This window comes from Cuculus canorus, chromosome 2, assembly GCF_017976375.1.
Source record: "Cuculus canorus isolate bCucCan1 chromosome 2, bCucCan1.pri, whole genome shotgun sequence".
In the NCBI taxonomy this organism is placed as follows: domain Eukaryota; kingdom Metazoa; phylum Chordata; class Aves; order Cuculiformes; family Cuculidae; genus Cuculus; species Cuculus canorus.
The window spans coordinates 133,553,725-133,572,374 of NC_071402.1; the positions used below are offsets into that span (position 1 = coordinate 133,553,725).

The 18,650-nt window shown below is 42.3% G+C and overlaps 1 protein-coding gene across 6 annotated transcripts in view; it reads right to left on the minus strand.

Moving 5' to 3' along the window:
* The window catches only part of GLCCI1 (glucocorticoid induced 1), a 53,980-nt gene extending 42,924 nt beyond the window's left edge, over positions 1 to 11,056 (minus strand). For 4 of the 6 annotated variants that reach the window (XR_008448766.1, XM_054059938.1, XM_054059937.1 and 1 more), the window contains exon 1: positions 10,498 to 11,056. Coding sequence is in view for 5 of the 6 variants with exons in the window: in XM_054059938.1 (XP_053915913.1) it covers positions 10,498 to 10,909 (412 nt within the window). In the remaining variant the exon portion in view is untranslated. The remainder of the gene's footprint in view (positions 1 to 10,497) is intronic. The other 2 variants (XM_054059934.1, XM_054059933.1) reach the window with 1 other exon arrangement.
* Positions 11,057 to 18,650: the final 7,594 nt, after the last annotated feature.

Below are 18,650 nucleotides of genomic sequence, written 5' to 3' on the forward strand. Positions count from 1 at the left end.
TGAATTAAAAAACCTAAGAAATCAGATGGCATGATTCACCATTTTCACAATCAAAACACACAAAGAACTGTAACTAATCCATGGCAGGATATACAATGCCATCATCATGACCACAAATGATTAGAGATAGAAAGCGTTCTCCGAGCTAATTATAGTGAACAAGAATAATATTTTTTTCGGAAAAAAACCCCACTGAAAAATAGAAACACAAAACCAGATTAAAACTGATTGCTTAAATCAGGCTACCCAGCCTTGCTGATTAAATAAATTATCTTTTCATTAGCAGTTAAGTCATAGAAACAAAGGACTAGAAATAACTTTGTAAGTCAGGAGTCCAGTTCTCAACAAAACACATACAATCACTTAGAAACAGATTACAAACTCTATCTTAAAGCACCTAGGTGTTTTGCCTCCACAATTCCTGCTTGAAAAATATTGCACGTCTTCCTATGGTTTTCCGCATATACATGCCAAACCAATCCACCCATTCATGTCCTAGCACTAACTTACAGTTCTTCCTTTCCACCTCTGCATCTGCTTCCCTGGTCACTTGGATTCAGAGTAGACTTTTTTTATCATCGTGTGGTTAAACTCCTAACCTACCACTCCTCTGAGTCCGCTCCATTTTCATTTTACCTTTCTTAAACTGCAGAGCACCAAATCCACGTGCAGTATCCTAGATGATGTCTCAGCAGGCCCCTATGCAGCAGGGTTGCTCATTTCTGCAAGATCCGACCTGTGCCCAACTACTTTTGCAGTCACTTCATGTTGGCAGTTTAAGAGAACCCACCATCACTCAACTCCACCTTCCAGCATTTTCAAATTACATGTTCTCACTTGGTAATGAGATACCTTTTCTCAATGGGAAAAGGTATTCCATTCAAGTACAACTTCACATACATAAACCTCCAATTTTTACTTTTAAATCTCACTTTCAAAAATTATTTCAATTCTCAAGGTCTTTCAACTCTTGTTGCATAATCTCTCTGCATACTAATTAAACATCTTAAAATTCATCAATGATTTCATCACCTTAATTTTAAAATTTGCCTAAGCAGATAAGATCTACTTCCCATCTAGAAAATCAGTTCCTGTATCAGAACTACCAGGTTAGCATAACACAATTCAGAAAGCTCATTTTACACTTTAACTTTTCTCACTGCTTTCCACTATCTGACAGAATTTCTTCTTAAGATTCACCATAGCTGAAGTTAGATCTACAGATTTCTGTATTTTAGAACTGGACTCAAAATTGTTCACACTTCGAAAGCAGCAGCATCATCTCTCCTCTACTCGGATACCTGATTTCAAATGGTGCCACCTACTATTCAGGAGATTGCCTCAGAAAGTTGAAAGTAAGCACAACCTTCTCAGTGGACTTTTCTAGAATCCTGCAATGGAGATTGCACTTTATTAAAATCTGCAATCTGTATTTATCATAGTCTTGGTAATCCCCAATTTTAAATTACCCTTTCTTTAATTTTTATTTTTTCTTTTGTATCTTCCTAAGTTAAAAATCAATGTCCTCACTGAAGTTGATTACTCAGACTTCATCCCCATAAGCACAAAGCATTTAATAAGTATCTGTGCTATTTCCTCTGAGATTTTTGCTACTATTCCTTGGAGTTGATTCTGAAAACATACATTCCAGCAAATCAATCCCGGATCATCCTTAATCTCCTTTTTCTTGGAACCAAATGGCTGCAACCACTTTTCCTGCATGTTTCTATTGTCTGTCTTAAAGCATAGAAAGACTAAGTCTGTTTGGGTTTTAACAATTCTCAGCTAAGATTCACTTTTTGATTGATAATGTGACACTTTTCTCAGTTCTTCCTGCTGTCTCTTGCACATTTTTTCCTAGCTGCCTTTTTAAGTGTTCATGCAATCAGAATCACATCCTTGTAGTTTTTTTGATGTCTGAAAGATTCCAAGAGCATTAACATTTTTCATTAAAACAGATTCTCTGTCTATTCAAGTCAGAGCAATGCTGTTTAGCTGAATTTTCAAACTATTTCCTCCTGAAATCTGAAACTTCACTGCAGATATATGAATTTTAGAACACATCTCTGTGCAGGAGTTTTTGGTTTGCTGTATATGCATGCAAATTTGCATGATTAAAAAAGGCCTAGCTGTAGAAAATATCTAACATTTATTGCATATAAAGTGCTAACACACTCATTTCTTCTGCTCTTCCAAGATTTTGAGTTGTCAGACATGGTAATTCCATCTTAAATGCAGCCAAACTGAATTTCTACTGAAATTCTTGCAACTGAAAGATCTTCCTCCATCCTCTGATTTTGTATTAAAGATTACACACACCATTAAATAAAATCGTGAGACTCCAATAACCTTAATAGGTTAGTTTCTTCTTCGGAAGGTAGAAGCATACAACAGTCTCACAGAACTAGTATTTTAAACAATATATAGACTATACACTTCAATCAATATACAACTTGGCTTGAAAGTATGAGTCTCCATTTCCCTAATAAAGCCCAGAAGTTATTTGGATCTTCAGTTTGGACTTCCTAAGCTGAATGTCTCTCTGATCATTTCCTTGCATGGATATTTCTCAAATGCACATTACTTCTGAACATGAACAAGTTAATTACATTTTTGCCCATGAGAAATTCTTCTCGACCAGATTAGGACTTCTTGTTCCCCTTGAAAAGAACATCAAACATCTAAAATGTACTATATGGTTTCATTTTGGGAGAAAACACTGCAAAGACAATTATTCAGGATGTGCTAGCAGGTATAACAAAGGAGCCACTGATGGTAAAATGCCAGAGAAATCATAGTATGACAGAAAGAATATGTAACGGTATTCCAATATCAACCGCCACAATTAAGCAAACACAGCTATCAGTTAAGAATGAAAATTTGAAGACCTGAACCGAAACTTCTGTGAAGACAGCTTCCTCATTAACCTGGCAGCTTCCCAACTACTGTGTAAACCTAAGTCTGATTCTGCATTCTTCAGCAGTTAGCGGATATTTTTAGAGTCACACTGTTCAAAGTCTGTTCCAGGACACTCAGCATAAATCTGGGTTTAATTTTTAGTGGGTAAGTCAACTCTCCATTACTTTGAATAATGGAAAGTTAAGATATCATGTATAAAAGAAAGATTTTGAATTATACATGACATACTGGATAAGGAGGTGTAACACCTAACTGCACAGAGTCAACACTGCAAAGCCACTTGGGTTTTGCAATATACTTGTCAGCACTTCAGACTCCAATAAGACTGATTAGCTGACATGAGGCCCTGAATTTAAGCTGACTCTGCGCAAGAACTGCACTCACCAAACGCTCCCAGACCACAGACTGCACCATACTGATACCTGCTGTAACTGTTAGCATCGTCTAGTCCTACTGGCACACTGAGCTCTGCCATGACGTACAGAAGGAGTGCTAGTGAGACTGTGTTAAATACCTAGGAGACCCACACATCTTGCTGAGCCGCGCACTGGCTCCTCCATGCTGTCTGTCTCAGTAGCCTTTGTTAAGGGAACACAGCCAAAAATTTTCAAGGTTTGTGCAGCAAAATCTCTGACCATCTAATGAAAGCAACTGTACTGTTATCCTTTGAAGCCAAACGTTCACAAACTTGAGCGATTCCCCATCCTCTTAGGTAATTTGCTCCCAAATAGTCAATGTCTGACTGCACGTCATAATTTGAAGAAGTGGCCTTCGTATTTATTGGCTAATTTCTACAGACTACCATTAACAGAATTAGTCAGTAATTGAGTACTGAATAATCAGAATTTGTTTTCTGGCAAGAACATATATTACTTCCAAATATATTGTCTCCAAAGCAGCAATATGTAAAATGCAAAGCTAATTAAAAGATCAGCTACCTAAAAAAATGAAAATTTCCCATCAAAACCATTTTCCATTGACCCAATAACAACTGGTTAGGTTAATCCCATTTACAAGTTACACAGAATACAGTTGTGGCTTGAGTGAAGACACCCACACCTTCCGTTTTTTTGTTTGTTCATTTGTTGTGGGTTTTTTTTTTTAAACACACCCACATCCACTGGAGAAAGCTGATCTGTTTTTAACAGGGTGACAGTCAATAGCTTGGTAGGATATAGCAGCAGGAGTTAATAAGAAGTAATGCAGATACCAAAGGAGCAGGGAAAGTGCAGAAAAGAACAGGACCAGAGCGGAGGCAGTATTACAACACCAGAGACAGTGGGCACAGGGCACTCCCCAGCATGGCCCCACTGGGTTTCCCTCCCCAAGATAGACTCCCAATAGCTATGTGCCCTTTTCTGTCTAACTGACAGCAGAAGACACAGTCTGAGCAGGGTCACCACCAGACAATCCAACGGACTATGTAAGGGAAGAGCTCTGGCCCAAGCCCATATTCACACACAAGTGGGAAAGGACGAAAGGTTCCCAAGAGAGCACGTATTTCAGCTTCAACCATGGATGATCATTTCCATGGATGAGATCCTAGATTCAGAAAAATAAAAGAGTTGGAGACTGGCTCATTGTTCAAAAGGATTGATATTACACTGTATCATGATACTTTGTGCAGTACCCATACTGCAGAAGTCTCAAATTGTGATCCCTTTTAGCACCCATCAGCTATTTTCAAGCTTCAGTAATAATACATAATAGTGGTGGTGAACTTCAGAGCCAAACCAGGAGTGGAAAAATTAAAGGCTAACTGCAGAAGAATCCAATTTTAGGGAAGAAGTAAATACACAGTCAAAATGTACAAATTAGATTATTAAGTACAAACACGCATTTTCCTTCACTCTAATCTCCGATTCTCTTTGTTTCACACTTGCCCGCACCTTAAAAATGGTGACATGAAAGAAAAGGGTATAATCTCAAGCTGACAAGTTGCTGTGGATGTATCCACAGCAGGTAAATATTATTTTACTTGCCTGAAAATGTCTTAAGCCATTGTTTAGGCACTACAGGTTTACACGGGAGACGGGATTGAGAGACAGAGAGAACTCAAGCATTTAAATGTTAACATTAAAAGGAAGATGATAATCATTAATACAGTTAACTAGCTCAAGTCCTGAGCAAAATTTTCCATGCAAGTATCTTTAATACAAGGTCCTTTTTTTACTATCAATATTAGATACTTTCCTGAAAACACTAGTCACATTTAAACCCTACTATATTAACAACTTCATTTGAACATATGCTAAATCCACAGAGAACCAACTATTGTGTGAAGTGTTGGCAATGCTTCTCTCTACTGAAGATACTGCCAACTGATTTAAACAAACTTTGATTGTTCACTGTGGAAGAAAACCTATTACCTTCTTCAGATGAAGGTAATTACTCAACTGATGAAGTCCATAGAAAAAAGTATTTCAAATATTCACTTAAATTGAAACATTAAGGAGCACATGCTTTATTTCCAATAGGTTTTGCATTGTTAGAAGTATTGCTTCCAAGTCCAGGTTAAACTGAGATTTTGGCATTACTGCATTGGTTTTGTTTTTTTAATGATGATATCTAGCGTAGTAGCATAAGCCCCACTTTAAAAAATAACTAGTTTTCCCACTGTGAATTTTAGCAATATAGCAAAGCTCAACAACTTATTATGTGTCAGTCTATACTTGGCAAACACTGACATTTTCATAAGATTCTGCATTATGTTCCCTTGAACTCCCTACATTTTAAGAACCTTCATTCACCCCACCACTTGTGGTGAAGAAAAGAAAAAGTAATGGGAACCATGAATTACAGTAACCAAATTTCAGTATTAGCCACTGTTTTACTATGCACGGATGTTGGCAAGTAACTTCAGTTTGGCCCTATGCAACATGCTAATACTTGCTTATATCCAAAGAACAAGAATTAAACCTCAGGAAGTGATTTGAAATAGACATAAGTTGCATATAAGTGATGTTTTCCACGGGGAAAGAGGCGCTTTCTTAATAGCTAATGCCTACAATATCACTCAAGTTCAATGGAGAAAATACCTTTCTATTTTTCTTTTCTGCAGCTGTTTTAACACCTGAAGAAGCTAAATTTGTCTTATGAAGCATTTATTAAGGACACCTAATACACTAGTCTCATTTAAAGTTGTAATGTTAAAGCATGTAACTAAAAAGTCTTTGAGTTCAGGACAACTGGTTCTGATTTAGCCATGTGTTCATTTTGCCATATTATATTCCAATGAAAGCTATTTTGGGAAAAGAGAGGGACAAAGCTGGAGCAAAACTGTTTTGGCCATACAATTATGGGAATACTGCTATTATTCAGGCATCAGGAAATAGGAAGCGTCACAAAAATTACTTCCTTACCTACATTTGTTAGAAATAAAGGAAATATCTTCTTGATCTCTGGTATAAATGCTTATGATGCCAAAATGTTGCATGGCTTGAATCCAAGGTATTAAAACAGTTCTGCCTTTTGAAGTCTGAATTTGTTTTTTTAAAATACTGATATCCTTTACAAGTCTAGAGATCAGCAATACTGTCTGTCTTGCTCCACTCCTCACTCCACTAGCCTTTTATCTACCAGCATAACAACAGATACACATACTGATTACTCAGAACTAGGTTATGCAGTTGTTTTGTATCTTTTAAAATCCCTTTCTCTTACTAATGTTGATAATGCTCCAGGAGTTATTTTGGGAAGTAAAAGATACTAGGAACGCTTACAGCCAAACTGATTACAATATTTTTCATATGCCCTTAAAACTAACCTTTGCCTGCAACATTTGATATGGAAAAAAGTTTATAGCATGAACTACGTAAGTGAAAGAAAAATATGAAACATAATAGTACAGGCCCATCAGAGTAAACACTAAACGTTTGATAAAAGCACTATTGAGCTTGAATCATACAGAAGTCATTTACACCCTCCTTGTATACAAAACATCACATACCACGTGAAAAAACAGAGTAAACAGGAAACCACTCACTTATATTTATACAGGCTACTTTACATAATAACAGAAAGTACTGATTCTATCCAGGTAAGGCAAGAAAGAAAACAACTGGCTTTTTTTTTTTCTGCAGAATGTAAGTGTTCACAAGCAAGCAATACATTTTATTTGACCAGTTTAAAGGATTTTCTTGCTTTATTCTTGAAATGTCCTTTGCCATAAACCATGCTGCTTTGCATTCCGTTGATGCTACAGTTATGTGATCAGAGATGTATCAGATACGTTCAAGAATGTAGAAAACCAGGTGTTTCATTCAGCCTGACACTTTTTACAATGTCAACTCTCCAAAACATGAATACTGGCTATAAAAATGTATCTATTAGTAAGGTATAAACATGATAAAGAAAAGAGGAAAGCAGTAGACTTGCACATTGCAGACTTTTATCCTACAAGATCTGAAGTTTTTTTCCCCTCTTTTTTCCTTTTTTTATCACCTTCAAATTAGTACATAGCAATCAAGACTTCTCACCCATTCAGTATCAATACTACGCAAATACAAGTACTGGCACGGATGGTTTACAAAGAACTACAAATCCCCAAATCTGCTTAAAGAAAACATCATCAAATTCTTAGTTTCAGTTCTAAACACACAGGGGTTTGCAACTGAACAAAAACATTTACAGCATCCTAGGAAGAAGGGAGGGAAAAGATGACAGGAGAAGAAACAGAGCATGCTGCTTGCTTCCATTCATGTAGTAGTGATGTCAGCACCTGCAATGGTAGTTGCTGTGACCTGTAGAAGCTCAAAGCTGGAGTGTTTTCACAGAAATCTCCTTTACAAAAAGAACCTCTGGCAAATCACTAAAATATCCACAACAAAATGCCTTAGTGGGGTAGCCAGTTCAAGAAATCTTTACTGGAAAGGCTGAAAGGAGGTGGGGAAGGGACAGGTGTCGCAAGAAGAGAAAAACATCTATCCATCAGAATCATAAGCAGTCTCCAGTAGGAGCATATTTGTGAAACAACCTAAATCAGACTGCAGAGTCAGAGACAAACAGATCTCCTGCACTGGTGAGAAAAACAACAGGATTATACCTAGAGCCTAACCTCACTTTTTAGAGCAGTGAGAAATGGTTTTGAAAAACTGTCAAAAAAACTTAATCAAGTCTCTTCCCCAAGACTTATATATTGGTAACAGCTATAAATAGCTGGAGTAGCACACTGTTAAACAAGCCGCAGCAAGATAGTCCATGCTTGAAAACAGAACATTTTTTTCTTCCAAGTCCTCCATTATTACTGCAGCAGTCCTCCGGTTCAGCAATCAATTTTCTATAGACTACTATGACCATACAGACTACAAATACCATTTTCAGTATCCATACATCATAACACTAAAATGCTGTAAACAAGCAGGGAAACAAAGACAAAATCCTGCTCCATGGTACGCAGCTATGTTTCAGACTGTGTAAAAACAGCTTTAGGGTTTGGGGCTTTTTTTTTAGGGGGTGGGGAAGAGGGGGGAGCAGGGAGGTATGCGGGGGGGCGGGGGGGGGGGGTGTAACCTTTTTTCATTTGTAAGGCCAAAGAAATAGGGTATCTTATTACCCTCGCCTGCTAGAAAATGGTGCCTGTATTTCAGTAAAATAAAGCTGTTGACGTTGTGCAATTGTGGTCATTATTAGGGCGATCACGTTGTTTTCATTCATTCATTCAGGATTTGCTAAAGGATGTCAGCTTCTGCAGCAGCAGCTGGCTTGACCTGGAGGAGGGGGAACAAATTCCTTGCAGCGCATACAGATTACAGGGTACATTTCTTGACGGATCATTTATGATTTTATACACTGCACTCATTAAACTGAATCAAGCAGTGTATGCTGCTAACACGGTTCACTGTGAGGCAAGCTCAAACAAGTTTAATGACAGAAAAGTCATTCGCTACTAATTTATAGTCTGATTTATTAAGGCTAATATAGCCCACAGATGAAGACAACTGAAACCACTTTCTAAAATTAAAATTTCCCCTCCAACAAAATATTCATGCGTAACAATGAAATGCTTCACAGCTTTGCAGTATTTTTGCTTGCTTGCAGGTAAATGCCCACATTCTTCCCTCTTCAATACACCTTAAGCGTAGACCTTTATACACTGCACCACTACAATGTTTTCCTCCGGGTTCCCACAATTAAATAATTTACAGTATTCAGCAGCAGCACCGTCACTATGAATAAGTGCAGATTTTTTTTCTTTTGCCTTGTTTCCCATTAACATTCTCTGAAGGTTAAGAATGCAAAAATGCAATCTACATTTAGTATTTCATAAAGTAGGAAAAATACGATCTTTAAATTTTTTCAGTAGAGTGTGAATGAAGAAAAAGCAGAGAAGCTCAGTTCCACTGTGAAACATGCAAAAACTTCCGCATAAATAGATGATCTTCCCGAGAAGTCAGTTACAAAGTATCTCTGTTCAGACTGTAACATAACCAACTTGGTCGTCTGCACAAGCACAAACACTGTATAGGGTAAATTAACCCCATGTGTAACATTTTGCTTATTTGTAAAACACCGCCCATGTCTTAGGACCTTCCGACGACAAAGATTCGCCAAAGTTACAAATACTACACAGATCGTAAGGTCTTACTACACATTAAAACTCAAAGGGGGGGAAGGGGGTAGGTAGCAGATTCCACCGCTACAAAGCACACTGGCAACCAAGACAGACCACAGTTGGACACAGAAATGAAACACAGTAAGACTTGGGCAAGGGACAGAACAAGCGAGGGGTACTGAACCACATAAAACGCTCTCAGAGATGATGCGCGATACCTGAGAGCTACAGCAGGGCAACATAAAAAGTGCATTTAGTCCGATTCATTCAGCTGCTGAAGTGATGGGGAGAGGGGGAGGGAGGGGCGGTAAGATGGCCACTGCTACTTTAACATATTCAATAATTTAACAGGCAATCTGACGCAAGTTGAAGTTAGACTTGCCGGCAATCAATTTTGCATTTTAAACTTTACAGGCCTATTTGGGCTACGGTGGGGTTTCGGTGTTCTTTGTTTTCTTTAGTCTCAAGGATTCAGTATTACATACCACAAAAAGACAGACCGTGTTGTTTTCAAGCACCTCGAGAAAGGAATTACCTTTCTGTTTTGGGGGTCTACGCATGAAAATATCTAGTATTTTGACCCTTTATAAAAGGGCAAGTCTTTAAGATGACAAGAAATTAAGAGCGTTTCAGGCTTGGTTTTAACGCATTTAAGAGCTGGGCTGCGACTCTCAGACAGACATCTGACCCATTAACAACCCGCACTAACAATCACACCTGTAGCCAGGGAAGCGGCTGGCTTTGGGCTGGTCCCCGCGTCGCACCCCTCCGTGCGGGAGCAGCCGCAGCCCCCGGGGAGGCGCGGGGGGAGCGCGGGAGTGTTTCTCCCAAGCTGGATCTCCACCCCGCCCGAGGAGGAGGACGCCGAAGGGACGAGGCGCTTGGCCGGCAGGGCAGCCCCAGGCACCTGCCCCGCTGCCTCCGGGGGGCTCAGGGCGATCCCGCCCCCCGCCCGCTCCCAGCCTCCGGCGGGGCTGCTTGGGGCTCCAGAGCGACCCGGTCCCGGCTTCGTGCCGGTGCTTTACCTCTGTACACGGGGGAGCCGGGGCTCCGTCTGTCGGGCGAGCCGCTCCTCCTGCTGCCGCCGCTGTCCGGCGAGCGCCGCTGTCTGCCCTTCGCCCTGCCCGGCTCGGCCAGCGGCGGCGTGGCGCAGGGGGGCGGGGGGCTGCCTCCGCCGCGACCCCCGCCGGGGCCCGTGTTGCTGCCCACCGAGGCGGAGGGCGAGCGGGTCGGGCTGTGCTGGCTGCCCCGCAGCAGCTGGTACGGGACGGTCGCTCGGATGGGCTGGAGCAGCCGGCTGGTCCCCGCCGCGCCCCCCCCGGCGCCGTTCCCGGCCGTGCCGGCCGTGGGGGACCCGGCGGCGCCGCGCCTCATCCGCTGCGGCGGGGGCTGGTGGTGGGACGGGGGGGTCTGCGAGGAGCTGGACGACGAGGACATGGTGGGGGCGAGCGGCGGGTCACACTCTCCGGCGGCCCCCGGCGCCCCGCACGCACCGGGGGGAGGAGGAGGCGGAGGGGGAGGAAGGAGAGAGGGGGCGGGGCGGGACGAGCGCTGCACGGTCCGAGGGAGGCTCCTCGCCGCCTGCCCGGCTGCCCCCGGCGCTTCCTATCGGCGACGGCGGCTGCTCCCACGCCAGGCTCCGGCCATCGCTCTGCCCCGTCCCAGTGTCGCGGGCACCGGGGGCGCCGCCGCTCACATCGTACAGCGCTGCCGGCTCGGGGAGCGACGAGGAGGCGAGAGAGCGCGACGGGGAGGGGGTGAGGCGCTCGCGGCCAGCTCCTGCCCCCGTCGGCGCCCCGGAGCCGCGGACAGCACCATCCACCCTGCCCGCCGCCCTGCCTCCGAATGGCAACGCGCCCGGCCGCGGCGGGCAGGGGAGGCAGGCGCGCGAGACCATTGGGCGCCGCCGCCGCGCCAGCAGCGCTTCCATTGGCCGGCGGCGCTGTCGCTCTCGGCTCTCGACCAATGGGAGGCGGGGGCTGGCGGCGGGGCGGGGCTGGCGGCGGGGCGAGGGAAGTGGGATGTGGCAGCGGCGGGGCGGGCGCAGCCGGCACGTGGCCCGGGCGCCGCCGCCGCCCCCATCCCGTGGGGTCGTGGTGGGGAGAGAGGGCTGTGGCGCGGTGCTCGTCCCGTGGGCAGAGGGTGGGTTCTGCCCGCAGAGCGGCGGGGGGGAACGCGGAGCGCCGGGGCGTGCGGGACGGGGGGGAGAGGAGTGGGTCAGGGCGGTGTGGCACCGAGTGTAAAGTTGGCTTTGCAGGGGTGCCGGCTTAGTACTGACTGAGAGTGGAGACGTGGGCCTGTGAGAACCTCGTGAGGTTCAACAAGGCCGAGTGCAAGGTCCTACACCTGACTCTGGGACACCCCCCCCCCCCCCCCCCGCTTCAATACAGGATGGGGGATGATGTGACTAAGAGCTGCCCTGCAGAGAAGGACTTGAAGTGCTGGTTGATGAGAAGCTCGATGTGAGCAGGGGATGTGTGCTCACAGCCCAGAAGGCCAACTGTATTCTGGGCTGCATCAAAAGAAGCGGGGCCAGCAGGGCGAGGGAAGCAATTCTGCCCCTCTATTCCTCTCTTGTGAGACCTCACCTGGAGTATTGTGTCCAGTTCTGGAATCCTCAACGTAAGAAGGATATGGAGCTTTTGGAACAGGGTCCAGAGGAGGGCTACAAAGGTGATCAAAGGGATGGAGCACCTTCCGTATGAGGGCAGGCTGAGAGAGTTGGAGTTATTCAGCCTGGAGAAGAGAAGGCTCAGAGGAGACCTTACAGCGACCTTCTAGTACCTGAAGGGGCTACAGGAAAGCTGGAGAGGGACTGTTTACAAAGGATTGTAGTGATAGGACATGGGGCAATGGGTATAAGCTGGAGAGGGACTGTTTACAAAGGATTGTAGTGATAGGACATGGGGCAATGGGTATAAACTGGAGAGGGGCAGATTTAGTCTTGACATTATGAAGAATTTCTTCATGGTGATTGTGGTGAGGCACTGGCACAGGTTGCCAAGGGAAGTTGTATCTGCCCCATCCCCAGAGGTGTTCAAGGCCAGGCTGGATGGGGCCTTGGGCAGCCTGATATAGAGGAAGGTGTACCTGCCTGTGGCAGGGGGGTTGGAGCGGAATGATCTTTAAGGTCCCTTCCAACTCAAAGTATTCTGTGATTCTAAAGAGAGCAGGGACTCCAAAGCCTGACTGTGCCTCCTGATCCCCGAACACTACCTCTAACCCACCTCTTCCACCGCCGTGCAGGGAAGCCTCAGGAACAGAGAAAAAATTGCCCAAAATTACCTACGAAAAAGTTTATTCTCACCCATTGTATGTGATTGTCAAGCCTTTACAATAATTTCCCTTTTACTGAAAGATCGAGATGTTCTTGCTTGTAGTTTAGTGTAGTTTCATCATTTCATATAAGTATGTAAGAAATTTATATGTTTTATTAATCTACACAAAAAACACTTTTCAGAGAATGTCAAGAGGAAAATGGGAAGTTTTACAGTGATACTAAGGAAAGTGCTTTTGTTCTAGGAGAAAGAGTTCCCACTAGATGAATCGATAACATGAGACAGTGGGACAGAAGGAAAATAAAGATTAAGATGAGTAGCTTAATAGCTAAGGAAATAAATGGCTATTAGATCAGAAAGATAGGTTGAGCTGAGCCTGTCAAGAGAGTGGTGTTTATGTTGGATGTGATGGAATAGGATGCTAATGGAGGTGAAGGAAAAATGCGGTGAGGGTTGCTTAGTGGAGGAAGCCAGCTCAGTGTGATGGCCTCTCAGATTCAAAGTGCAGGCTTTAAGAGAGCAAAAAGGACATAGAATGCAAACAGAAGTGGAATGGTTGGTGTTTTACAAGCTATAATGTATGATGTAAGATACTGCCTTCAGGTCAAACGGTAATCAAGCTAAGGTGTCACAGAATTAACTATATCCGTTGTACTCTTTTTTGATTATATGATAAACACTTGTAATTATTTTGTGGCACACTGCAGGTTACTACACTTGCTCTATACTTCTGAAGCGGTCCATACCTATCCTCGTACCCTGGTAGTCCAGGAACCAGTCAATAGTCCCAATGAGAAACTGTATTCTAGGAAAATGCATCTATTCATGGGCTGTTAACAAGACTTTGTTTGCACTGGCACCATGTGATACAGTCACCGCGGTTATGTTACAGAAAGGGCTGGAATAATACACCTCACATCTACATGAACATGTACTCGGGCAACAAAGCCACTTGTATAATTTAATTTTAAGAAAAATCAGCAACCATGTGTTTTTCCATTAGTCCAATCTTTTTTTTTTTTTTTTTTTTTTCTGTTAACATGAGCCAACTTTGTTTATATAACTGTAAGGTAGAGACTTTTCCCCCAAGGATTTTGCACTGTGTTTAATCACAACTTATGAAGTCTATCTAGTTTATTTTTTCTGCTTCACTGCCGTGGGATCAAAATGGCTGGAAAGCATTCACCTGTAGAAGCAGCCTGCCAACACTAATATCAGTAGTTTTTTTAAACAGTAAGCACATTTTCCTCTATCTGTAACTTTGTCAGATAACATTGCTGATACAGGAATGTCTTATAGACCGAAAATCATTTTATGTCAGCTGAGAAAGTGCGTTTTTGACTAGGACAAGAGCTGATATGTTGCAGCTCTTGCCAGTGCTCAGCATTGCATCAGATTAAAATAAAGGTGAACTACTACAACTCTTGAATTTAGCTGTTCAGACACTTCTAAAATCCCTGCAAGTAATTCCATCATGTTCTTCCCTATAAAAACAGGTGAGATATTTGAATAAGAGGAATAGATACATAAAGACAAAGTAACCCTGTGACACACAGAAAATGCCAGAAGCCCCAAACCAAAAACCATACCCCCTCTAAACTATATGCCATGGCAGTGTAGAATATCAGTAGCAAGTCTTCCTTTTCAAACAAATAGAGAATCATGCTGCAATCTTACAGTTGGAACTGAATTGACCCATTGCCTGCATAGCCTTAAAAGGAGGCCACTTCCAGTCGATGTGTTACCAGACGCATCAACAGCTGTACTGGACAGACCTCGCTCCCAAAAGGTTATTTCCATCTTGATCCCTAATCTAACTAGAGTTAGTATACAGAGTAGAACAACACCATGCCATGTGCCCAGGAAGCAGTGATTTGGGGAGAGATGAAGAAGGTAGTCTTCTTTATTTTATAGTATGCAAACTGCTGAATGTTTCATTATGGTTTCGGTCTACATTTCAGAGTACTTCCCTCGGGGGATACCATTGCCCTGTAATATTCAGGAGAAGATATAACAGGGAAAGTGAAGCAAAAAACGAGCTCCTATCAGAATCTTCATAGCTTTCAAAAATCTGTGTTTGCCTTAAGTACCTTGAGACAACATTTTAAAAGCCACATAAGAGGCATTTCTCACTTCTCATTTCCATTTTAAGAAGATACCTTAGCAGATGGCATGTGCATAAGGGTGTTTACACTGGAGCTAACGGATATTTCTGAAATTGAAATCCTTTTGGGAGACACAGGTCTCCTTAGCACAGCTTCTGGGAGGGGTATGCTGAAAGCAATGGAAATTATGCGTCGAGCAAGAGTATGAGAGCAACAGAGTGAATTCAAGGAGTGGGACACCCACAAGCAAGTGTGCAGCAAAGATATGCACGTCTCTTCTATTATCAGTTACTAATGGATTCATCTTTCAAGGGCAGAAACTGGTTTACTTGAGTGCCATGAGCCGTAGAAATGGAGAAGGCAGTCACTAGACATGATACAATCCTAATCCTTAGTTTGTTCCTACTTTGAGGTTTTACAGGGGGAAAAAAATTCAAATCTGGACTTACCTTTTGTTTCTAGGCTCTTAACCTGTGTGTAAGGCCATCAGTGCTCTGCTCCCAGTGTATCTATCTGCTTGTTTTGTTATTTTTCTCTCTTACCTTTGTCTATGTTTTCTTTGCTGCCCTTTGCTCATTCCGTTTATAAACATGTCCTTTGTGACTATGTCTCTTTGTGAAATCTCTCAGGATTTCACACAGCAGCTAACACAAAGTAGTAATCAGAGAAGGTGCATTTATCTTATGTATTTTTGTTTTCATTTCCTGTGTTTCACTTATTGTAATGAATATACAATTGGGAATATTATTTTTGGGAAGAGAGTAATAACAAGATGGAGTACTTACGTCCCAGTAATGTTCTGGAAGAGAGGACCAGAAATCATGAGCTGCGGTCAAAGGCTAGAATAGCCCCAGACAACTTAAGATGCAGCTCTCAAATGGTAAAACTAGGTCTAAAATATGCTTGCCACTCTGCCCTTGCAGCATCTCTAGGCAGGAACAGGAGGGCCACCCGTAGTTGGGGCTCCAGTGTGAAATCTGCTTTCTGCTGCTGAGTAGCTCTGCTGAAGCAGGAGTGGCAAATTTTGCTAGAAAACCAGCTGTCTCAAGCTGTAGGGGTGTTGGTTTAGGTTTTGGACTGTTTCGCCTTTCAAAAAAGTTCAACTAGAACAAGCCAGTCATGGGAAAAACAAAATATGTGGAATTTTTTGTGCTAGAAGTTTTTTTTTTGACAGCTGGACTCTGCCTTTGTGAAGCATGTTCCATCATCTCACAGCTCCAGAATGTTTGATGGCACAGATATGATCTCCTCGGATCAGCTGAGCACTCTCTGCATATAGACAGAGAACTTGCCTTGCAGTTGTGCCCTTGAATTCTCCAAGGCTGTTGATACAAAGTTCTTATTCTCGTAGCTGGTTTTGTTGACTCTCACCAGGGAAGAGGTTGGAGTTGAGAAGGCTGGTTGAAATGAAGAGGAGTCAGAAATGGGACACAACAGTAAATTTTTTTTAAAAAAAGAAAGAATGCGGGAATGGGGTAGGAGGGCCAGGATTCAGGCACAGAGAATAAAGAGAGCAGGAGCCAAAATGGGGCAGGTAGAGGCAGACAAAACTTCTGTCTCCCCATTCAGTGCCACTTGCAACGTTTCCAACTCATGATGGCTTTCAGTTCTCTACGTGCTCAAGTTATCTTCCAACAACAAAAGGAAACCCACTGCTGAGAACTTACCTCTACATTGTTGATCATCCTAGGGCCAAACATGTGGTCAGGTGTTCATTTCCTCATGTCTTTATTTTCCTGGAAATGAGGAAAAGACACTGAGTAAAGGAATGTTAGACCTATGGAGTCCAACAATAGTTGCGCTAAGTCAAATTAGTATTTATGAATACTCACAAAGTAGAATATTTCAGAATTAAGTTTAGCATTGCATTTCAGAAAAAAAGGTACTAGAGTGCTGTCTTTTTAGTCAAATGCTTCTTGTTACTGTATTTCATTCAGTGCACAAGATTGTCACTATGAATGAGGACTGCATAATGAACAAGCCAAGACACTACAGAATAAGAATGATAAGATTTTCCTTTAAGAAAATTGAATACCATTTTGGATAACTGTCTTTTTTTTCCTATCTTTCAGAAGCTTTTTTTGTGGTACAGAATAACTCACTTAAAGCAGAATCTGCCCATTGACCATTACTTTCGTTATAACACAATCTTATCTCATCTGGAACCAGACCTGCTGCTTCATCATCTTCTCTTCTTTAGGAAAATAGGCCAGCCACTTGGGACTTGTGAATTATGTATTCCTTGGGCATTTGGTTTAACATAAAGGCAAACATTCAACTTGTAGCTAAAATCACCAGTCCTCCTTTCCAGGCTCCTCATTCAGGGTGAAGTTTTTCTTTCTGTCCATTTGTACAGGTAATTCCATTAAACACTTTCCTTTAGCTAACAAGTCAACTGTGTGAGACCATACCCCTGTGAGAAGCTGAGTTTTCTCCATCTTGCAGTCCTGCCCTACATTACTGTTCTGAGTTTTGTCACTTGACTCTATCGTCATCTCCATCCTTTTTCCCCAGTTCATCATCTGGGAAAAAAAAATCCAATTTGCACAGCTGGGACTAAGCCCATGTCCTTTCACAGGAATAGCTGAGGGCTTTTGCAGGTTTTTTTCCCCCTAATTCTATTTTTAGGCAATCTGTATGAGAACATTTGAGGCCAAATTTGTGTGGCTGCTGTACACCAAAGTGAAGATGATTGGAACAGTGTAAACAGTAAGTATTTTGATAACCTGGTATGTCAAATGCTATGGACACTTCTAATACTTTTTACCTTAATTTCTCATACCAGTGTCTTATCTGTAAAATCCTACTACTGATAATAATTGCTGACTAATGCGACACTTTGTGTTGCAAGAACATAGTGAAAATAATTCTTTGTATTTATAAAACACACTCATGCTACATCATAGAACCATCTGTGAGAAAACAAATTTGTTTTTCAGCTTGGGTCCTCTATGATAAGTATGTACAGCAGTAGTACCCTGAATGAAAAAGGTAGATGGAAGCAAATACCAGTAGCAATTTGAATATATTTATATTGTAACCTTTATTACCAGTCATACCAAATATAATGAAAGGAAAGGCGCCATTTCATGTGAGCAGTTACCTTGCTAAGAATATTAAGAAAGCACAAATGCACTGTATAATACTTCAATTTATATCACATTTTAATTCTTAGATGAGCAGCGTCCCCTTGATTGAGGTAGATTTGAAGCCATTATGATCCCTTAAAACAGTTGTAAGTGTCTGATAGTAGAGTCCCTGACACCGTCCCATTAAGATGTCAGTACAGTGTGTCTGGATCTTCAGACCTGGAGAATATTATCCTGTTAAATAGATTTTGCAGCCTGGTAAGAGGAGTAAGAATAAAATGTATTACACAGCCAAATGTATTACAGAGCTTAACGCATTTTAGGGTTTGCTACTCTGTAAGCAGTGTAATCTTAATGAGGGTGTTCCGTTTTGAAAGTTTCTGTGCACACAACAGGTTATGGGGCCAGAACAGAGTCACAGCACTAAGAAACAATACTGGAAATAATTATTGTTTCCAGAAAGGTAATATATTCGCCTGTGGAACAAATATTTACTTGTAAATGTGTTTTGTTGGTGTGACAACTATAAAACAGGCTTTAAAAGTTCATCTTATGCTAATTTACATAACACTAAGGAGCAAACCTGTGAAAACAAGGAAGCATGCCATTAGCTTAAAAGTGTACCATTGAGGTGGCATGGTATGTAAGTGAAATACATGATGCATTTCTGGTTTAAATGCATGTTTCCTTGGGCTTGTGGGTTCAT